The sequence below is a fragment of the Melanostigma gelatinosum genome (assembly GCF_949748355.1).
Source record: "Melanostigma gelatinosum genome assembly, chromosome: 10".
Lineage (NCBI taxonomy): Eukaryota > Metazoa > Chordata > Actinopteri > Perciformes > Zoarcidae > Melanostigma > Melanostigma gelatinosum.
The window spans coordinates 19,224,786-19,248,828 of NC_136643.1; the positions used below are offsets into that span (position 1 = coordinate 19,224,786).

At 42.4% G+C, this 24,043-nt stretch overlaps 1 protein-coding gene across 1 annotated transcript; it reads left to right on the forward strand.

The window, feature by feature from the left end:
• Nucleotides 1-540: 540 nt before the first annotated feature.
• LOC306782928 (polyprenol dehydrogenase) lies at nucleotides 541-22,340 on the forward strand (the record flags this gene model as incomplete). Its single annotated transcript, XM_079276424.1, has 7 exons — nucleotides 541-646; nucleotides 1,437-1,544; nucleotides 6,221-6,289; nucleotides 13,405-13,506; nucleotides 14,045-14,252; nucleotides 15,364-15,571; nucleotides 17,873-22,340. 7 exons carry the CDS (start codon nucleotides 541-543, stop codon nucleotides 18,050-18,052), a joined length of 981 nt encoding a protein of 326 aa, XP_079132550.1. The 3' UTR covers nucleotides 18,053-22,340.
• Between the last annotated feature and the right edge of the window lie 1,703 nt (nucleotides 22,341-24,043).

The following is a 24,043-nucleotide window of genomic DNA, read 5'->3' on the forward strand; positions in this document are numbered from 1 at the left end:
AAACCTAACATCCACCAGTCAGGCAAAGTGCAGCTGGAGAGCTGCAGACATAAGCCGCACTGCTCCAGAAACATGTCCTAAAAAGCCTATCCTGGGAAATTATGGATGAAACTATAGTGTCATGCCTCTGTTGCTTCTCGTGAGTGACCTCTCTGGCAGCAGTTAATGAGATAGTCAGTTTTGCTGAAGGGAGCAATATGCTGGATGGATCTACAGAGAAGGGTCATACGGCACATCAGGCAGCCAAGCAGACGAGTCCCCGGCCTCAGTCAGACACTAATCGCACCTCTACACCAGATGGATAGCTGCAAAAGACCCGTATTTTCAAGGCCAACTAGGCAGTGAGCTGTCAGGACAATAAGTCAATCTAAAGAAAAAAAAGTGAAAATATGTTTTCAAAGATGTGACAAGGAGAGGAAGCGAGGATGGACGACTTCGTATTGGAACGTATCCCGTAAACGGAACTGCACTGTTTACCCGGAGCTGTTCCTCGTCTGCACCACCTCTCCTCCGCTCACTGCGTGACCGAGCGAGGCAAAGATGTTATCTGCGGTTCGCTCTTGTCTTCTGCCAATTATCAGACTGTATCTGCAAGGTTTCAAGGCTCTGTTGGTGCAGCTGTTCAGCAGACCCTTCGGGTTGCCAGGTTGGTGCAACTAACGATGTGGTGCACTTTCGTTGACTGGCGTTAAGTTAGTGTCGGCTGTCACCGTGGGGGCAGTAAGACATGGATGCTAGCTACGTTAGCTAAAGCTAGTTAGAAAGCAGTGAACACTGGGTGAAATAAAGGGTCGTTTTGTTTATTATCATTGCCGAATTATCCAGAAGAGCTTAACGTCTCGTCCTCTTCTCAAAGTATCTTTTTGGAAGGCGTTTACGTTTTATCGCCGATTAATTGGGGTTAAATTTCCACTTTTTATAACGCAGTTTGGTAAACGGATACATCATTTTTATATCGGCTACAGTTCAATGAATACACATGAAACACAGTATATTCATGAAGTGCAGCGACTCAGAATTGTGCATTGAACAGGTACTGTTCCATACATGAATTATATTGGAATATGTTGGTATTTTGTGTAATTGGATGTGATTTAAATTAACAGTAGATCAGCAGTCAGACACGCATTACAAATTATTGTGTGTTAAATTGGCACTAATTATGATTTAACATAATGACAACTTCAACAGTATTTGCAGAAAAAAGAAGCATGATACTTTCTCCATCATCATGATGCATGTACTAAAACAAATGAGACAAAATCACCACGATGAACCCAAAGAAAAAGGTGGCATCAAGCTCAGGAAAAACACAAGTGTGCATCTATCTGTGTTCATCAGACCATCTACAGGTCTTACTGCAAGGACAAGGAGCAGCTTCCTTATCAAAATGACATCCTCCCTGATACCTGCGTGTCCTCTTCTGCCTCCGCCAGTGATGCCCAGACAAGATGGCAAGGTGGCCATAGTGACGGGAGGAGGCAGGGGAATCGGCTATGAGGCGGCCCGCCACATGGCCAAGCTGGGGGCGCATGTTATCATAGGTACAGTATCAAGCACCTCACCGCCGACATGCAAACAGGACCAAGAACAGGCACACACACAGCGCAGCGAACATGACGGAGCAATCTGTCAAAGCACAGCTGGAAGAATTGAGCCTTGTCTCGTCACAGACAATGACGCCTCAACCACTGCTAAACCGGCTGAGATTAGTTTTGCCCGGTTGTTCGGCACTAATACAGGGACGAGGGGAAAAAACAACAACTTTTCAGGCTGAGTAGAGGACCGCTAAGTGATGGTGTGACTTTTAGAAAGGAACACTAAAGGGAGATGATTAACAACAAGTTACAAGATAAGAGACAAGTTACCGTGGGTAAGGTTATGATAACTTAAAGAGAGCAACGAGAAATTCTTAATTCATTACTTTTTCAAAATAACATCCAGAGAGGTCCCGATGACACAGGACACTGCACAGAATTGCTGTGGGTTTCGCACTTTTTATTATTACAGTATCTGCCTGGCTGTGTTCCAAATGGGTTGAATGGGAACAAGCGGTACATCTTTTAGCTGAATGGCGTGGGATCCATGTTGTTTGGGTTACTCAGCTTCTAAGCTACAGATTCATCTCCTTTATAATAAAGTGTCAGTCATATTAAAGGCATCCTCTGTGTGCCTGTTTAAAAAGAAAAAGCCTGTCGCTGTCACAGATCCTTAATTAGTACGAGACGGTCAACAGCGCATTCAAATGCCTCTTGAGAACTTGTTGGTCCGCTCAAGGGTTGGAATAACATCAAAACTGTTTGTTTTCATCAAAAGAGAACATGTGAAGTTCCACTGTGAGATGATGCCAAGACTGCTTGAGCTCTGTGGGGATTAAAAGGCTGTTATCAAACAGAGTGTTAAATGCAAATTTAGGATTAAGAGAGGCTTTGTTTTTTGTTGTTGCATAAAACAAGGTCTGGTATTGTTCCATACATTGTTTAGTGATATTAACTCTCTGCAGATTAATGCAGTGCAACCGAGTCTTGTAAGGGAAGCATCTAAGTGAAACTCCCAAAATTGTACTGCGCGCTGACACAGAAAAACAAAATGATCTATATACAAAGTCTTAAAGTCTGAATTTTTAAACTTGGTAAAGATGTGTTGAAGAAAAGGCAAAAGCGTTTATTTAATATTCATGAAGAAAGTTGACCAATAACCAAACAGAGGACATTAATGACCCTTTAAAATGATCTGTGTAAACTGTTAAAATAATAATATTTTTAATTTATAATTTATAGCTGCTACCATCGAACATTTGATACGAAAAACGGATAAAAACAAGACCGTGTACGTGTACTGTATATAGATTCAGCTCAATGCATTCCCGTTGCCACTGTGTCTATATATTTCTCTTCCTTCCTTGAAGTGCCATTGAGTACCTACTTATCAAGGTGATGCGATGCACTTTCACTCACTCATCTTGTGTCCCCCGAGCCGCTCGCTAAAATGTGTCGATCACTGCACCTCCGACGTCTTCCCTGTCTTCCTCCTCAATGCGATGCAGTTCAAGGCTCCGTCTGTGATCAGCGGTTCAGCTCCTGTTCACACACCTCAGCATTTTGTTGAGCCCTCTGAGTCGAGGCTCTGAAGTGAATTGTTTGGTGCACATTGATGAATCTGTGTGTCACTTTTTGACCAAAGACTCAGATACTGATTTAACTACTCATCGCTGAAACATGCTTTTTTTTTTGGGGTTGCACGTAAGCGAACGTGCACTGGGGAAGGAACTTGGAACAAGGGCAGAGTCAGAGATTTCAATCCGTGCAGCAAAGGTCCCAACCCGGGGACTTTGTTTTTGCATAAATGTAAATATGAAAATATTATTGGAGTAGCAACCCTGTGGGGAAAAAACAACAGTGATTTGTCAAGCAAAACATGGCACACAACTGCACATCAACCATTCAACTGATGTGTTCCAGTGACAGGCCTAATGACGATCTACCCAGCGGCATCTGAAGCTGTTTGTATCCTGATCAGTTAAATCCGTAGTTTTCTCTGTGGTAGAACCACAACAGTGGTGCGATGCAGCTGTTTGTATTGTTGTGCGTTGTTCTTTTGTCTGGAGGGTTTTTGGGGAATTATATTTTGAGGAAGTGCATTTTCATTTTCATCTTAAGATTTCTCTCAGCAACACTGGTGTGCAGCTGAGCAAACTGCCATTCGCGTCTCCTCAAATGTACTGGCGTCCCGTGGGGCTTGATGTCATCTCTGCTGCTCCCATTAAACTAACAGGATCAGGTTTTCCTCTTTATTCTCTGTTTGTAGTCCACAGTTGCTCGGTTTGGTTTCAATTTAAGTCAGTCATCAGAATAAACCACAGACGACTCTAAGACTCTAAACAGGGATTTTATATTTCATATTCTGTGGAAATAGCCCTTAAAATGCATTACATAATTTACAGAAATGACAGAACGGTTGTAGATTAAGGTGCCCGTGTGAAAACCATATTCTATATTTACAATTATTGCAACTCCTGATTTGTCAAACGAACATTATCTTTTATCATTTTTGGGGGCATAAATAATGGCTTTTACTCATGCTTTTCTTCAATTTATTTCATTTTTTCCCCAAAACATAAGACAGCAGTGGGTTTGTGAATAAATTGTCAACACAGAAGAAGAATAAACAACGACTGGTTCTAAAGCAAATTCATGCAATACCTTTACTGGGAGGTGCAGCAGGGAATAAGTTGAGAAACTTCATTTACTGAGTGTGTATTTCTTCCCACAGAGTATTCACAGGCCTTTAAATGGACAGTGTGTACGTTTTAGCGACATCTAGTGGTTTTTGGCAGGTTTTTGGCAACCAATTAAATACCCCTGAGCTCAGCCCCTCCCTTTCCAAGTGTGTCGGAGAGCTACGGTGGCCTACAGGTGGGGATAGGTATCTTTAGATTTTAGTACAACACCACTGCACAACAGTCTGACAAATTAAATCGGAACTATAATAATCGCTGTGGATTTCTGTCTGCACAAAGAGGGATTAACCATTAATGGGACATACTCTTTTATTTCTTTACCCAAAAGTATTTTTCATGAAGCCCCTCTTCTACAGCAGGATCAAACTGCCTCCAAGACGCCGTGCATAGAACAGCAATACGTCTCCATGCTCTCGCTCCTTCCAGGGTGAGACTGTGTTTTCCATTCAGTTCACGTCACAAGCTTCACAACTTTGAAGAAAACTCTTTATTCATTCAGTGTGTGCACCGCAAAGACAATGTCAGAGTACCCTTGGAGACGGTTTAAGCAGAACATAAATGAGACTTGAGCCCTACGTGTGATTAACACACAAAGTCAACACATGGAGAACTTTTTAGGCGAGGTGTCCGTTGGATCATACAGGACTGTGTGTGCATCTCCACTTCAAGGAGCCCCACCTCTTCAGATAATTCATAAAGTGAGAATATTTATGGTAAAGTGGATTCCTCTCTTGAGAAGAAGTGGATACATATTTCAGGTGGAGTGCTTGCGTCGTACTTGTGTGATGAGAGTATGCTTCGAGCCTCAGCACTGTGAAATACCAGTTGGATGTTAACCAGGATGCAATTGGGCTTGAAGGGGCTTTGAGTAGATTTTTGAATTAAAATGGTGCCTTTTGGAGTGTTTTTAATATAAGATAATACGATTTGGAAAATAGTCTTTGCAGCTGCAAAATATGACTGGAATGAAGTGAATAGACTAGAAGCATGTGCATGTGTGTGTTCAGAGTCAAAATTAGAGGGTGCATTTAGGCTTTTTGTGTGTATGATTTGGGGTAAAAAAAAGTTTGCCTGCATGTGTGTGTTCATACAGTGTGTACGCGGTATGCAGCTGCACATTTGAGAAGTGGGAACCAGCTAATGTTTGACTCATGTTTTGTCAATCAGTGTTTTTTTCAGTTGATTTATGACTTAATTGAGCAGCCTAATTGTCCGCACTCATTTGTAGGACGTCAGTTTATGAAGTTGTGTGTTTGTCGGTGCCCTTGTGCGACGAACTTGGAGCGGTTCTCTTGAAAACAAGGGTCAGTAAATTAGACAGCAGCGCTCAGCTTCTTTCATTTTCAAGAGTCTTTCTTATGTTTTCATCCTGTGCATTATATAATATTCTGTCTTTCATAGAGACCGTTTGTATGCAAACATCATCTGTAAACAGAAAACTCTGTCCTGAGTCACAGCGTCTGTGACTGTATTTCACCAGGTCATCTGAGCTTGTTAAAGATATTACAATACGTAATGTCTGATGTGTAAGTAACACACCGTATTGTCAAGCTTTTTATTAATACAGTACACACATCATGTTAGTTATTTCTACTTTGATTGATATTTGGTGTGTATGTTTTTTTCTGTACATGCTTTCAGTTCTGCATGTTACGGTCCTCTCCCTTTGAGACAAAAAATATTTACAACCAGGATCATGTTTTTTTTTTCACAAGTGTCATTTACCACGAGGCGTACTTTTTATTTGATAGGTTATACGTATTTGATGGCATAATTAATTGTATGTAAAGTACTGTTCTAGTCTTTGAAGTCAGAGTTCTTCCTCTCGGGCTAAACCGTTGTATGAAGAACTCTTTTTGGAAACACGTTTTGATAAGATGAAAGAACACAGGACTGAGGGAAATGCAGTGTTATTGTATTAAAAGCCTCTAAGGACTTGTCAGACATTGTATTCATCTGTGTTGTCTCCTTCTCTTCCAGGTGGGAGGGATGAGCAGGGGGGTCTGGTGGCCGTCAGAAGGATCTGTGAAGAGTACAAAGAAGCCAAAGGTAACATTGCAAAGATGTCTGAGAACGCACACACACACACACACACACACACACATGCTTGTGCGTAGGGAGGTGGACATGATAAATGGGCAAATATAGGAAACTAGAAGAGGGAAAAGAAAGACGAGGTGGAGGGAAAATTGAGATGCAGAGGAGACAAACGAGATGTATTACTCCATTGACTAACGCTTACAGTGTTCTCTGTAACTTCCATGTTGAGAAATTGATTCGGCTGACCTTCACAGCACCATAAATTCCACCATCGTCTCATGACTAAGGAGACTCGTGACTTATTTTTTCCCCGTACCAAACGGCCTCGAGTCGGTATCGCCTTGCAAGGCTCGTCAGCAGGTGTTAACCTCGGAGGATTTTTCAAGATTTGTACAAATGATTTATTATTGCCAGCCGCAATAGCATATAGCTGGTATTGTTTTCACCTTGTTGAGTCAGTGTGTGTCCATCGTGGCAAAGTGTGGTCCTGAAGACACCTCGGGCTATTCTCATTTCTGGATTTTGTGCCCCTTCGTCTCCTCGATCCTTCTGCTTGTGACCCGAAAATCAATCTCAGCGCTCCGACGTGAAGGATGTTAGGATTCACAAAATACACCTCGGGGAGCAAGGACGCTTGCCGCAGAAGTTGTAAGCAAGGATACACCGGTGTATCTTTTGCGAAAGTCTTTTCGGCACCCGTTCATCCATCCGTTATCCTCCGCTCATCCGGGGCCGGGCAGGGTATTCCAGACGTCCCTCATTTTCTAGCTCTTCCTCGGGGACCCGGAGGCCAAACGAGGTGTATGAATACCTCCAGCGTGTTCTGGGTCTAACCAATGAGCTTCTTACCAGTCGAACTTGCCCAGAAAACCTCTGAAGGGAGGAGACATCCTGATCAGATGCCAGCACCATCTCAGCTGGCACCTTTCAACGCAGAGGAGCATGTCTGAGCACCTCACCTCACCTTTGAGGCTGAGCACAGCCACCCTACCAAGGAAGCTCATCTTGGCCACTTGTAGCCACGATATGGTTCTTTCACCTAATGTTGACATTATTTATGCTAATGAGACAATGTTGTAGTACTGCACCAATGTAATAGATGAATTTATTGACTTAGACCACCTTTCTAGTCAACTATGAGACAAATTAAAGCCATTTACAGTTTGTATTAGCTCATTCTGCTAATGACCCTAATTACCCCACATGCAGCTCTTGGCAACCAAGCGTCATATCGTTTAAAATTTAGAAGTATAAAGTTTCATATAGGCTATATGGGAGTTTCCAGTGGGGAGCAGCAGAACGCCGGCTGCTCAGGTCCCTGCTGGTGTGTAAGTGCTGTCAGGTACAGAGACAGCGGCCATGTAGCTGGTGTCATTGAAGTCGATTTCCCCGGACGGGGCTATGGTGGAATTGATTACTTCTTTTGTAATTGGCAAGCACTGAGGCATAAGGGACAAGGGGGTGTCGGTAGCCAGATGCTTGTGCACTGAATGAGAATGTGTTGGTGTGTGTGTGTGTGTGTGTGTTTGAATTAGACTGTAATGGATTCTCATTAGTATGTGAGGCAGGAGCTTTAAACATCTCTGTCCAAACGCCCTTTGGCATCCTTCCTAGTGTTTGCACATTTGTCTGTTATGAGAAATGGGAGACGGCTCATTGTAGCTGCAGAGGTGGTTCTTAAACTGGGAAATTCAATGTGTCACCAATGACAAAGAATTTAATTTCACTAAAAGCTTTTTTGATGTATTTTGTAGACTGTTTTCATTGGAGTCACGTAATAGTCTCAACTTTTCAGCGCGGAGTCGCGCCGCTCGCCAATGTCACACCGGGCAGACAATCCAATCAAGCAAGAGGCGGGCTTTATTTACCGCCGCCTTCCTGTTTGGATGCAGGTAGATGTGGTTGGGCAAGCGAGCTCGTTAGCTGTCGGGCTGTGAGAAGGCTTCAAAATGTGTGAGAGGAAGAGGGGATTCATATTTCATGTTGTGATAGTTTTATGTAGGCTACAGACAGCAAGGGAGAGAATGAGGAAGCAAGTGAGGGAGCGCATTATCCATTATCCATTATCCATTTTCCGTTCCTCACACATAATCTGTTGCGCATGCAGCCCTGCTCCATAGGCCCACCCTATGTCCACCCTAAACCTAAAAATACTATACTAGCTGCAGCAACACTAATATGTATTTAAGGTACAGGAGACTTAATTTAGTCAAGTTTTTTGGTTCAACCATAAGAAACCAGTCACTATAAAGTATGAATATTACAGGCATTTGTGTTGTTGAACAATCCTTGGCACCTGTTTGTATGTACGTATATTATCTTTGTACATGTGAAGGTGTTTTGTCCCATTTGGTATCTTGTTGTCGTGTATCGCCTTGTGTAACAAAGGTACTGTCCCTAGAAAGCCCTGAGTACAGTCCTGTGGAAATATGCTAATGCCTTCAGACTGCAAGTGGGCGTTAGTCAATGAGGCTTCAAGCATTTTACTTTAAATTATAAACACACACACACACACGAACACACAGGTTGTTTTTGTATTTCCGCCAAAGGCAGCGCTGTCTGTCCACTAACTTCAGTCACGGTGCGCTTGAAAGTAACACTTTGTGCCTCAAACCATCGACCTAGATTACAGTGGGAAGCAAGGCAACCTGAGTGTGTGTGTGTGTGTGTGTGTGTGTGTGTGTTTGCCTGCTTAACACGCATTACATTTCCTCTCGCTTAGGTAAGCCAGCTGTTCCCTTCCGCCAAAAACTATTACCATTTTACCAAAGCTCTTTCACTCCAATCAACATCATTTTTGTCGCCTTTCTTTAGTCGACGCATAAAAGTAATTGAACTAAGTTGAAAGTTTATAAAACACTGACCTTGTCAGTGTGTGTTTCTACACCAACAGATGTGTTTTTGTGCACATTACGACCATGACGTGGTGTACTTTCGTGTGTATTATTTCCGAGTGTGTGTGTGTGTGTATACAACGTTTGTGTATACGTGTGTGTTTATTTGCAGTAGTGCTGTATTATGTGTGTGTGTGTGTGTGTAAGACAGCCTTACGATCTATGCAGTGAGAGATTTGCAGCTGTCTCGACTTTATCATTCCTTCAACACTACAAGCTGGAGTTGACTGGGCCTCCAGCCAGCTGAATGAAAAATGTCTGTGGAGGAGCTAACACTGGCACTATGCCCAGACTTAATATTCTTAGACATCACTGTGTTGTTTTTTTTTATCAGGCAGTTCAAATTGAAACTATTTACTCCCTTCTCACCCCATAAGAGGTGGTTCTGTAGGGGGGGGGGGGGCAGTCCATTCATCCAGTGTCATGTGTTTTGTTTTAGACAGTAGAGAGGTAGCAAGGTGTGATGCAAGGACATTATAACATGCTTCAGATCACGGTGAGTTTGTGACTTGACAGTCATCTTTTACAGAGGTGTGTGTACAGCAAAAATGAATAAAACTGATCTAGAAAACACGTCTGAAGATGATCAGTCTCATGTGACCGCATTAGGACCTTCTGTTTCCTGTCCAAACTGTCGTTTGAGCTCTGAGAGCAAAGAATTTGCCAAAAATAAATAGCACGTCAAGGTGTTAACAGTCCAGCGAAGAATTGTAATATTTAATTTAGTTTTAATTTGACTTCATCATGTCTGCTGTATTCACAATCGAGTCACACAACGCATGTTGAAGTCTGCTGCAGGAAGATTTAGTTTAAATAGATTCAACTCGGAACACTGTTTTTTAGGCTAAAACATGAATGCACGCACTGGAGACATTTAGTCCTTCTTATTGTACAAGATTATTATCTTCATATAACTAACAAACATGTTGTATGTTTTATTTGTATGTTTTATTTGTGTTATTCCTCTGTAGTTATCGGCATGTTTTCGGTGTAAACCGTTGGAACAAGCTTTTATTTTTTTTATCTCGTTGACTGCTGTGGCTCTGATTGTGCACCAATGTGGCAGGAACCATTTCTAATCACGTTTAGTGTTCAAAATTACAGACGCAATTGGATAACACTCTCGTGTCTGCTTTCCCGTCCACAAAGAGCAACCGGTTGAGACGCAAACACGGAGCCGTTTGTGTGGCAGAGGAAACAGAAAAGGGGAAGAGGACGGTGTTGGTCCACAAGCTCTGAAGCAGAGATAGAAATCGCTCCTCTTCCATGAAACCGTCCTTTGACTTTCGCCCCCTTCAGGACTTCACGAGTCACAAATGTGACATGGTGCATTCAAGTGTCTTTCTTTGGAAGCAATGCCAAGAAGCACACTGTGGGGCAAATCTGTTGTATTGTAGGCAACAGTAATGTCGTTTAGTCCTCTTTCACTGCAGGCATTTTGACTGAAAAGCACGGGTGTTACTCACAACATTGACGACGGCTCTGTTCTATTCAAGTATCGTGATGAGCCATGACAGCGAAGCAGCATGAACAATACAGGACCCTGAAACTCAAGCAGCTAAATGGAATTCAGACACTTTTTTTCATTTAGGTGATTATACTCTAATGAAAACAAAGTTATGAATATTATTTTCGATCCCCAAAGTGCTCGCCCTTTACTGAACTGATGGAATTAATTAACTGTTCAGATTGGAAGTGGGATTTAATGCATTTTATCAAATCTGAATGCAGCATTTAAATTACTTGTCAAACCTCAATCCGTTTGTGACACTGGTTGTTGAGAACGAAAAGGACAAAGATGTTTAGAAATCATGGCACGATAAATTTTGCAAGATCCGAGCCAAGTGTTTATTTTCCACTGGCCTTCAGCTGTCAAATAAAGTACTAAAATAGGTTTTAAGACCGCATGAAATAGTGGAAGAGTGGCAGGGCATTATAAATATCCAGTCCAGAAGAAACTGACGATTTACAAACCACCTCTAGGTTTACATCAAACTTTAAATTACATTAACACGACCGACACGTCAGCTGTGTACGGCACACTCAAATATATCATATTTATTTGTATTGACATTATTTATGGTTGTTGACATGGCTTCATACTCCACCTAAAGTAACAACATCATCAACTGGCAGGCCTGAGACATTTCTGCATTATTTCTACATTGCTTTTACTAAACCACTTTAACACTGTCAGTAAGAGACTCGCACCCGTTTTCAAAAAAAAAGCTGTTTAATTTGCAGTTCACAGTTTAATTTCAGTTAACAAGCAGCTGAAATGACAGTCATGATGAAATGGAGACTGTGAATGGATCCGGTGGGTCTTAAACAGCATGTGTGTGTCTCTAATGTCAGCTCCTGTCATTGGTTCTAAATAATTCCCCTGTAATAAAAACACAGTGTGTGTGTTTGAGTGAAGGAAGCTGAGCTTCATAGAGGATCCTGGGGTCTTAATTGAGGGCCGGCAGCAGAGGGCCCATGCCGGGTCGATGGCATATCCATCGAGTCGAAGGCTTTCTAGACATCACTGGGCTGTCTGAAAGGGCCCGGCCCACTCGAGAGGAGAGGACTGACAGGCAGCCGGCAGGACACACACACACACACACATTTGTTTGCTGTTATACAAGCCAAATACACACAGACACACACTGAGATATAGTTGTGGTTAATGTCACTCAAATGCACACATTTGTTTTCGCTGCTTCTGTCTTTTCTTGTTTCTTTCTCTCTGTCTCTCTCTTGCAAACACACTCACACACACAGTCAGCATGAGGTGAGCGGCATGGCTTGGAGATAAGGCTGCTATCAGACCTTCATCAGGAATGGCTGCGCTCTCATCTGTCACAGCGGCTTTTTTCTCTATCAGCTCCATCAGCTCTCCTTGCTCAGTCCTCTTCCTGTCTTTGTCCGTTTATATTTGACCCTCTCCAGGCTTACTGGCGTTATATAAGCAGGAACAATATGTCATTTTCCTGATGTTTGAAAGGCCCGGCCTTCTCTCTGTATCCTCATGTTTTAGCACTTTTTACCCAAACAGGATTTATCAAATACGAATAAAGTATAAAGTTGTCATCGTTGACCCCAGACTCACTGCTCTCTCTGATACGTTGAAGTTGAGTTGAAGTGGAAAACCATGTCCCCGCTGAATATTATAATAACTCTTATGGTTTCCCCTACCGGCCTGAGGACAAACAAAAAATGAACCACCTCAACCTGTCGAAGTTGCAAACGTTGCACATATTGGCGAGCCTGAAATATGGCACAAGAGAACATCCTTCAGTAAGCTTTTTTCTATGCTCTGTGTTTGTATTCTTACGCTGCTCTTAGATTTGATTGGTAAAACAATTGGCAATTCCATATACAAAAAAACAAAAGTCACAAATAGGACATGCAGTATTTACATTCTTATCATTTGTTGTTCTAGCAGAGAAGTGCTCGGAAGTGAAAGCCTGTAGAGGAGGACGAAGAATGGACATTTTAAGCCCGTCTTGATGAAAGGAGATTTAAATTTACTTTTTTAAGATTAGGAGTGACTCGCAGTCAGGGAGCATGTTGGGGAAAGAGGGATGAACACCTTTACTTTTATCTATCTCAACAGTATGAAGAAGACAGAAAGAGTTGGTCAGGTTTGATGAACTGGCCGGTAAATATAAAGAAAAGATAAAGAGTAAACGCTAAATCAGAAATGAATTTTGCTAAGTAGATGTCCCCACAAGAAGTGTGTGTCTGTCAAGGTTTTGAAGTACCGCAGTGTTCAGCATCCTCAAAGTAATTTCACTGCATACAGTACACACACACACTTACTCTTAAGCACACAGTCACTTTCACACTCTGATCATGCCAGCTCCTGGGCATTGCTGTCCTACCTGTGTCTGATCAAACATTAGACCTGATGTAAGGGTGTGTTAAGCTCTGATGGGGCTCAGGAAGAAGTATTAGGTTTGAAATAATGTGCTGGAGCAACTGAAGCAGAGCGCTGCCAGCATGGTAGTTTAAGAACCCGCCGAGCCTACTGTAAGAGATGATTAATGCACTCTTTGATGTCTTACAGCAGAAATAATCCATTTCCGTGTGTGTGTGTGTGTGTGTGTGTGTGTGTGTGTGTGTGTGTGTGTGTGTGTGTGTGTGTGTGTGTGTGTGTGTGTGTGTGTGTGTGTGTGTGTGTGTGTGTGTGTGTGTGTGTGTGTGTGTGTGTGTGTGTGTGTGTGTGTGTGTGTGTGTCCATTCCAGTGGAGTTCACCAAACTGGACCTCGCCTCTTTGCAGTCTGTCCGTCAGTTTGTCCAGCGCTTCAAGGAGCGGGGCCTCCCGCTAAACCTTCTAGTCAACAATGGTGAGTGATGAAGACGTCAGCAGTGCATCTAGTATTCAGTGAGTAGAAATCATCAACGAGATTAATTTAGATGCTGTTATCTGACTGAATTTAAAAACACACTTCAGTATATTTCAAGTTCGACACAACCCGTCATCCTCCAAATGTGTTTGATTTGACATAGAAATCCTGAAATGGTCAATGGTCAGACTGGATTTCTTTTCTTTGGTTAAATTCCGTCAAAGCGCTCTCAAACCAAGCGCGTAGTGTTGAGGCCACAGGTGTCCCCTTATTGGTGAGTCATCCACTGATGAGTCACTAAAGACAGATCACAGGTGTGATCACACATAATGAGTTCTGCAGACACATTAGAGAGCCCTCTATTATATTATTAGAACAGCATTAACCAATTTATGGCTGTTTGAACAGCATGGGCTCTTTTTACATGTTGTGTTCTATTTTGTGTTTGATGCATCAGGCTCACCAAACACTGTGGATTCAACATCCAACAGTGAAATGTATTTCTGTGTGCTTTCAATGCTTGTGTGTGTGTGTCAAGCGGGTGTCATGCTGGTTCCTGAGGGCCGCACTGAAGATGGCTTTGAGCAGCACTTTGGCGTGAACTACCTAGGCCACTTCCTGTTGACCTGGCTGCTCCTGGACACACTGAAGGATTCTGGGAAATGTGGTTACTTCTCGCGCATTGTCAACGTCTCCTCGTCAGCCCACCGCGTTGGCGAGATCGGACTAAATGATTTAAATAGCTGGTAGGCTTACGCACGCACACGCACACACGCACGCACGCACGCACACACACACACACACACACATCAGTAAAGGATAATTCCAGTTTATTTTAACTGGGATCTTGTTTTGGACTTTTTTCAGTGATAATAACATGTGACCAAGTTAATTGATGAGATCTGGGATCACAGGGAAATCGGTCAGATGATTAGACAGGATGTAAACAAACACAAAAATGATACCATAGGTGTTCTAAACCAGAATGAACTGTTCGTTTTGTTTTGTTGTTAGAACATTTCAAATCCCATCACCTACGCCAGTGTCTAATTTTCTTGTTGGCACGAGTGGACAACTGTCTGCGCCAGTTGGCTCAGTATCATTCCAGTTCGCTGTCCTGAAGCATTAGCAGCCTGAATATCTTCATTGTGTTACATTACCCGAGTGGTGGACAAAGGCACATACCAGTGTGCTGAGCCTCGCACAATATGTTAACACTAATTTAATTCAAGATTCTTTCAGTTATTAATGTCGTGCAAGGCTTTAGTGATGCCCTCAAGGGTGCTTGGAAGACGACTGGAAGGTAGAGCCGTGACCATATTTGACCTGAACAGTGATATGAAACCAAGCTGTTTTAAGGGTGAGGTCCCTAATGTAACTGTCTTGTTGCTAATTTGACAAATTTACCAACTGTAAAGGAAATACAAATTAACAAAATTACAAACTGGCACTTCCTCAAGGGTGTATGAGATACTCAATGAGCTTTACACATATTCAATATCACATAATAGGGAGTCTGTTTATCAACTTCTACTATCTACTTTTATTGTTGGACTAGATCTCCCCACTTGTAGATCTCTGTAAGTTGCTGGAGCTGTGTTTCAGATGCTTCACATCAATGACACTGTGCGTCCTTGTTCGCCTGTTGAGCCCGAGGATCCAGAGAGGTCTCGTTACGTTTCCACTGTAAGAAGAGCTTGGCCTTATTCAACAGGAAAAATACAACCTATTGTGGCAACAGTTCAGTAGAATAAACTGAGAAAAAGAACTGTGTAACTGCTCTTTTATCTTTTCAATCATTCAAACATGGTTTTAATGTAACAGTCTTACAGTATTTATTGGTTTATCTCTCCTCAGCCAGTGTTATTCAGCCCACGCTGCTTACTGTCAAAGTAAGCTGGCCCAGCTGTTGTTTAGTTCCCACCTCCACCAGGAGCTGCAGCGTGGAGGTTTCCCACTGAGTTCATGTGCTGTGGACCCCGGCATGGTGGATACTGCTCTCTATCGCCATCTCTGGACGCCCCTAAGCCTGGTGCAGAGCGCCATCGCTCGCCTGCTGTTCAGGGTAAAACACAGAGCTATACTTTCAGCAGCTTTACTCACACAAGTCAGCAAAGCTGCTATGATATAAATATTAAAGTACACTTATAAGACACTTGTGATAAGAGCTAAAGTAAACCAATGACTCGCCACTTTCCCTCTCAACTCACAGTCCCTAACCCTTTATTTTGATTCAATTACTTTATCGTTACAAGATTTCTTTTAACGAGCTTTAATCTATTTCACTTTAAATCATTGATCCCTCCAGCTACACTTAACGCTGTTCTGCTGCTGAATGACTAGAGTGTAAATGTCTTGAAGGTAAAATGTTGAATCTGAAGTGTGCTTTCTCAAGGTCTGCCAAAGATTTGCAAACTAAATGTTTTGTTGCCTTTGGAAAAAAAACAGATCTGCAGTCAAAATCTTTTGCAGTGATGAAGCACATACTGTATCACAAGCTTTCAGCGTCCTCCTGTCACACACCCTGTGTGAGTTTGACTTTCTTCAAGGTGTCCGACACACTCGAGACAACACACTCGTGTGCAGAGATTTTACCGGGTTTTATTTTTACAAGATGAAACACAGACAATCAGTCATGCGCACACGCATGCATACACAGTCTATCCACATCACTGAAAATGGAAGTGCTACTAAAAATCAAGGCAGGCTGTTGACTGTGTGTTATATTTACAAAACATTGCTTGCTTAGCTTGACTCGCTGGCCCCAGGCTGCTGTTAATGTCCCTGGGATTTAATGGAAGGAGACGTGCGTGCGCGTTTGAGCCCCAAAAAGGCAATCGTCACAACCCTCGGGATGGTTCTGCCCCACATGTGCAAAACACATTAATCACAGAAACTCATGCATGTTATCATTAACACGCACACACAGAAACACACAAAACTGTGTCTCTCCTGTTACGACACCTTTTTATGTAGAGCCGTAACATTTGGGTTCATTCAGAGCCAAAGGCGAGAAGATGAACAGAGAGTATTAAAAAGACAGCGAGAGAGAGAGTACTTTATTAACCCTAAATCACAAAGCAGACAACAAAAGGACAATCAACAAAGTAGATACAATTTTTATACATACACACACACACACACACACACACACACACAAGATAAATAAAGACAAGTAGCTGCAAGGCATTGAGAATTGTGATGCTCTTAGGCAGCATGCTGCAATATATGTTTGGAGGAAGTAGTCATCCTTTGCAAGTAAAGCATTAAACAACTAAATTATTGAAGACAAAAACAATACTTGGGGCACACAGACATGTAAGAAATATACACAGTAAAATAGACAGTCACGGCACGGGGATTTGGGCGGCAAAGGGTTGTCGATGTGGAGACACCTCTGGCTCAAGTGCGACGGGTTAGCTGTGCCTGCAGCCTGGCTCCCTTACACGGGTCAGACAGTATTATATCAGAACAAATCAGCATATTCTCCTGAAAAAAAGCCATCTCGCTGATGTGAAACTTTTTCAAAGATGACCTGATTAGAGTCCAAGTGTCTGCCAAAACAATTCGTTTTTTTTCAGTTTCCAATGAGTAAGTGTGGTCCTCTCTACTGAGAGACATGCTACAGCTAGAACAGGTAATCGTTGTTCCAATTATCTCGCTGAATAACTTTATACTTAACACAATTGGACACATGTTTTCTGTGCTTATATGTTTTTTCTATGCTCTGTGGTGAGAGATACTTCTCGGTCTCGTTCCCACTTTGATCTGATATTTATGCAACAGTTCGAAAAATGTTCATGACAAGAGTTTGGTAAGTTTGGAAAAGGTTCTTTTTGACGCTTACTGTCTCTGTTTTTATCAGCAGTGTCAGATTTTTGGATTTAACAGAAACCGGTCTATGAAGAAATTGATTAAGATGAATCGCTCTTTTAGCGTGAACAGACTTATATTTTAATCAAGAACAGCCAAAGTTACACAAGTTACTTCTGAAGCGTAATAATAAGCAATGAAATTCGTGGCCTGCTGTTTTTTTGTGGCCTGTTTTTAAAAATGTATTTTCTTCTCACAAAAAGCGGTCGTTTATCGCGCTTAAACCGCTTCATGTGATGAACGCACAGCGACATGAATAATGCAAGTTGTGTTTGCTAGTGTCGTCGCTTAAGCGAAGTAATAATTAATTCAGAGAAACAATTAAAATTCATGTTTTGAAATATTGTAGACTACAACAACACACACACACACAGGCCAACACACTGATACACGTTATTTGTTTTTTGCAGGTATAACTTGTTGTTGAACTTGTCATCCTGCAGTCACTCAATTCTTTCTGATGTGTGTGTGTGTGTGTGCACGTCTTCCACAGACTCCTGCAGAGGGCGCTGCCACGGTGTTGTTTGCCGCTCTGTCACCGGCCTTGGAGGGGGAGTGTGGGGGGGGCTACTGGGCCAACGGCCGCAGAGTGATGACATCACAACCGACATTTGACCCCCAGCTGCGGCTAAGCCTATGGGAAACCAGCGTCCAGTTGCTGGGCCTGCAGTAGCACGGGAGGAAGGGACGACGAACCGGGGTAACCAGCCACCTTCTCCTCCACCTCCCTTTCTCTCCGAATTTAATTCCGTCCATACCTCACACCGAGGTGTTCATCGAGATTTATGTTGACAATCTGACAATCCGCCGCTGGACTGTGATTGGTTATTCGGGGAGTGAAGACCTCCATTTGTTCCAGACCCGCCAAAGAACGTTTGTTTTTTCTTCTTTTTTCGCGATGCGCAAATAAACACAAACACACAATAGGGTTGTGTCAATGTATGATTTTGCTGTCAAAGATACTGGGCAGCTGCTAAGTTATTCACAGATATCAGTTCCCTGATCATAACTAACCTGATGTCTGGCCAGAGAAATCGCTCCACGGTGTCACGTTCTAAAACCTGCAATGACGCCTGCCTCACTCTGCCTTAATGTCATTAGTCCGGCTTTTCAGTGAAGACATTCACTCAGTCAGCTAGCTGCTGTTTCAGAGGCGTAGTATAAATCCCAGCAAACATTAAGATGCTTTTTTTGGAAAATTGCTGGGGTTTTTTTCTTCAATTTTGGCGCACTGACTTCAAAATCACATGGTGATCAAACCCTAGCATACACACATACACACACAAACACACATTCGTGCACCATGATAATGTCCTGTTTTTTTCAAATCTGAACCTGCCGGAATGTGATGTGATCAGTTTGCTTTGGCACATCACAATGATTTTAACGATCTTCCTGCCATCCCACTCGTTTGACTGGGAGCACTTTGTTTTTTTGGTACATTCATGTGCTTCTACTGCTTATTACTGAATCCTTGTGTTAACTGCCGGTAGGTGTACTATAAAGCTATTTTTTATGTTCTGCTGTTCTTGTGAAAATATGATCAACTCCTCTCTCTCTCTCTCTCTCTCTCGCCATGGCTCAGCAATCCAACAAAAGACAATTCTTGTCGGGGGATTTGGGATGACAAAAGGAAGAGATCCCATGTAAACGTAGGCCTAACTTTGAAATAATTCCCCCTATAGACCCAAGAGGGATGAGACATTTAGTTTTGTTCTGAGGAATTTCCTTGCTGTTGACATTATATGAAGACAGGATTTCGACACGTCCCAGTTCGGGGATCGAACTGTGGACCTTCCGGTTCCCAGACAAGCTCTTAACCCAGTGCGCCACAGTCGCCCCACATAAGTTGAGAATTAACTTGTGCTCTCTAGACCCAATTCATGTTGATGGATTGCACAACAATGGCGATTCCTGGCGCAACACTGATGGGAGGAAGAGAGAGGCGAACCACTTTTTTTCCCCCCGGAATTCAAGCTGTGATTGTGTCCTCATTGCTGCTGCTGCTGCAGCATCCTCATTTGGCGCCGCTCCCAGTGCATTGTGGGATTGAGATTTCCCTGTGTCATGAGAATCAAACTCCATCTGCTGAGCTGACACACACACACACACACTCACTCAGAAACATTGGAAGCCGTACATCCAGGCGCAGGCTTATCTCAACAAGCACACAGCAAACAAACGCGTCTGTTGTTCATGCAGGAAAACACTCACTCTCACACACACACACACACGTACTGCGCCGTAATGCCATCTCCACTGTGATAAACCATTTTAGCTGTTCAGATGAAAAGTTTTATCTCAAATGAATAAGTTTTGGCTAAGAATCCTGCCCCACATGCCATCCCATTGCCTTGTGTGTATGTTGTTGCTCTGAATACTGCCACTGAGCATCCAAGCCTTTGTTATTACCTGCCGTATGTGAAGCAAGAGTATCGCTGAGGTAGCTAATTCAGCCAGTTGCACAGAGCCAGACATTGGGAATAGGAAAAGAACCCAAGAGTGTGAAAGTTAAAAAAAATGATAAATTGAAAATGTCTCTGTCTAGACATAGGAAAACGCTCAATGAAGACCTTGTTAATCTGCATTGCTTTAAGGATTGTTTTTCAAGCGGTTTGATGATTTATCGGGAGCTGAACGTCCTGAAGGATGCAGAGATAAAAACTAATGGTGTTCAGGCTCTCCTTGTCACCTCAATTACAGACTATTTTGGGTTTTTTTACCATCAAACAGCCAACAAAGGTTGCAGTGTGAGTTGTGATGTATGACGTACAACTCACAATGACCACCAGGTGAACAGTGGACCGGGTTAGTGGTACATATATCCATGTTACTTCCATTTATTTGTAATGCCCTGTGTGATTAACATGTCCATGCTGCAAATAGTGGAGCTCATGCCATGGCTTCCATTATCTACTCCCTATCGTCGGTCGAGTCCATGTGGTATGATTACCCGTATACCTGGCAGCTCATCATGATCACGTGAATTCACGAGTTGACAAAGAGCGCTCCATTGAGCAGTCGATCAGCACATAATGGGTTACGGCAGTGTTTCTTGGCCTTTCGTAGAGGAGCCTTTGGAAATGGGACAGGCCTTGTCGGCTCATTGTGATGAAATAAAGCGTCTGGAGGGTCTTTAGACAAATTCTGCATTTGCGTCATATGGGATGGATGGTAGAGACGCAGAAGATTCCCACACTTACACATCGCCTGACAACTCAAGATGGTTGGTGTTCTTGTTTCAAATGACAATATTCCTCTCTGTCTATTACATTTGGGTTTAATTAACATTGAATGATAGACTTTGGTGAATAGATGAAATGGTAGGGAGACAATTAGTTCATAATTGGTAATTACTGAATGACTCTGTACAACTTGAACAAGTTGGAACCTAATTTGGCTTCATGAGTGAGAGAAGCTCGTTCCTGTGAGCCAATTAAACAAATTCACTTCTGTTTTTAACTTGCGATTACTTTGCAAAACATTACAATCCAGAACCGTAGTGGTGGAAATGGAAGTTCAATTCATGTTTGAAATTCAAATTTTAAAGCAAATATCTTTTAGGTTAGATGATTTTGTTTCTGATGTGGAAATTGACTTAATGCCAGCAATACACCTCAGTACTTGAGTATCTTTTCTTCTACTCGGTGTTGGAAACAAACCTTTTATCGCCTCAGTGCTTCCTTGTTTGACTGTGTGGTTCCCTGAGACAACTGTACGGACTCAATAACAGAATAACAGACAGCTAAACCTAGGGCCTGTTTAAACAAATGCGCTCGCCTCCCTTCACACAAATGAAAACACCAGCTTAGTCTAGCGGCTCTCATTTTAAACAAAGTACAAGGCTACGGGTGTGTGCTACAACCTGTCAAAGAGCTAAAATGTTTCACAGTCCAGCTGCTACAGCAGCTGTATTAGAACCGGAGCGAGAGGGAGAGCGTCACTGACTGTCTCTCCTATCGGAGCACAAGGTTTCCCAAAGACGAGTGCAGGAGTGTGAGGGTCTGCCTTGGTGTCAGCGCGCAGAAGAGGGCTGCTAAATGACCTTGTTATATATTTACCGTGCTCCTGAAGCGCTCTGCACAGACAGGACAACACAGTCAACTTTCTGATCTTGAATTACAAAATTAGAAATAGAGCAAAAAAAAAAAAAAACAGGCTTAATTAAATGTCTGTGATATTGTCTGTATTTGAATTACTGGTATATAATCGTTTCGAAGCGTTGTCGCCGCTGGACAGTGGAGCTGTATGTAGACCGATGATGTTCTAATAGCCATTCTTCTGTCTGGCATGGGATTACATTTATATTAAATGTTTCAGTCCCAAATTCTGCAACTTATAAATGTGTATATGTCTAAGAAGAGAGATAATATAAAGATGTACACAGGGGGTAACCAGATGAACTGAGTCCTTACTCTGGGAGCAGTCCGGTTAAGAGCAAACGCATGCAGACATGTATTTGTCCTGTCACCTTTATTGCCATATACCATGCTATACCCATTTACTCCTTTGGTCCCTGCGGGCTGCAAAAAGAGCATGTTCCCACTTTAAATCCCCTGTAAATATTCAGTCCATCTGGGCCCCTGAGGATTTATGAAAACCTGCAAAATGTTTGTTTTTTTTATCACTATTTTGTCGTTGTTGAGATATGCATCTTATTGCTTTTGCCGTGCCTAAGAAGAAAAGCTCCCTCATATATGTGTAACTGAATTTTTTCATGTAGAAATGAGCTGGTAGAAACTGTGATTACCGTCTTGTCCTGTGCATTGCCGTAAGTTTTTTTTTTTTCTCTGTGGAGTGACGGGAGTGGAGGTGAAGTGTGTGTGGGTGTGTGTGCGCGTGTGTGCGGAGATAAGGGAGTTCATGTCCATGTTTTTTTTGTCAATGGTTGTGATATTCCAGCAGCAGCCACCACCTTTTCTATTATCCAAAGCCTCTCAATAAACATATCATTGTGCCAGTCTTGCTCTCCGTCCTTTACTCTGTGTGTGAGTGAGACGCTGTCAGACTGACGACACGCAGCGTGGGACAGCGAACCTCGAGCACAGTCTGAACTTTGGAGATATTCTCAGACGCACACACACATTTACGATCAGGTCACAATGCTGTTTGTCCTCCTATCAGACTTGGTCCAGTCAGTACCACTGATAAATAATTTAATTACGATAACAATACATTGGCTTTCAGAACATGTGATAGTCCTATACAATTAATGACAGCTGCCCAAATTCATCAGCGCTTCTTTGGTTTTCTGTGTAAGATTTTGTTTACCCTTAAAGCTAACAAGCTCTTGATTTAACAGTCAATCCTTCAAACTATCAAAACAGAATCCTTCTCTTTTGCTCCCCACTAAATATATTCACAAATTTGGACCCGGACAAAGTGAAACAAATGAATTCGACATCTCTCCACCTGCATGTGTGAGAATAGAGTTTCTGTATGAAGCAGCATTTCATGTTGTCTTAAAGAAAAGTGCCGCTGAGACACGACTGATTAGGCAGCTGAGCCAATGTCACTGCAAAGAACCATAGCAGAAAATCATCAATGCGCATTTGAATGGCAGGCGAGCAGAGGTACATCGTGTATATGCCAACTTGTTAGAATGAATATCTGACACAATGAGGAGAATGAGGCGCTGCCTCTTCAGCTCTTTGTAACATGAGGACACACACAATACAGCATGTGTGCACTTCATTGACTCGTCTCAGCTCAGCCGGGCAGAAAACAGAGAGGGAAAAGAAAGAGCAACCTGAAATGACAAAATGATCACCCTCATTCACGTCTTGGTAATTGATGCTCATATACTTGGGACTGTGGTTTATGACAATGACTATGAGCATTATAAACACACTCGGGTCCTTATTCAACCACTAAGTGGCAGTTCTCCCTCCATGAATTCCTCATGGGAGGTTTAATGAAATCATTGCATGCACACTCATAAACTAGGAAGTGGCTAATAAGCATTCATTTATGTAATTACTGCCAAATGACTGAGAGGACATTGTTATTCATAGCAATATTCAAGAACTGGTTATACACAGTCCCTCGCCCTGCTTTTTTTTTACCTGCAACATGGTCTCGTACACATCTGGATAGCCCGGTTCCTTCTCAGCTCAGAAGTAATATTATGATGTTACTTACTGTTGTGCCAAAAAAGCAACACTTAAAATCAATAAAAATTTCATTCCCTGTCTCTTTCTCCCCTCCTTTCCTGCCATCTCTGCGCTGTCTATTACAATAAAGGGCGAGGGAGTTCAACCACTATCCAAGAGGCGATAACAAGAGCAAATGCACTTTTTCTTTGGTTTGTAAATTTCATTTTCAGCTCTTTTAATCATTTTTTAACTTTAGAAATTATAATTGTGATACGTTACCCACATTATTTTTTATGTTACTTACAGCTAAGTCACTCATTTCCTAATACATTACCAAGGAATCAAACCAGTGACCCTTTAATGACAAGCTCAAACATTTTCCCTAGTTTGGCTCATCATTTATTAACCATAGTTTCATTCGTTCTTCATCATCATCTGAGGTCAATCTGCTGAACAGATGTGTCCAACAGATGTCTAATATAGATGCGCTGATGAGTTGTCTCAATGACTGGAAAGAAAAACAGAATGGCCTTTTCCTTGACCTCCATATCACAGGAATCTTAGAGGAT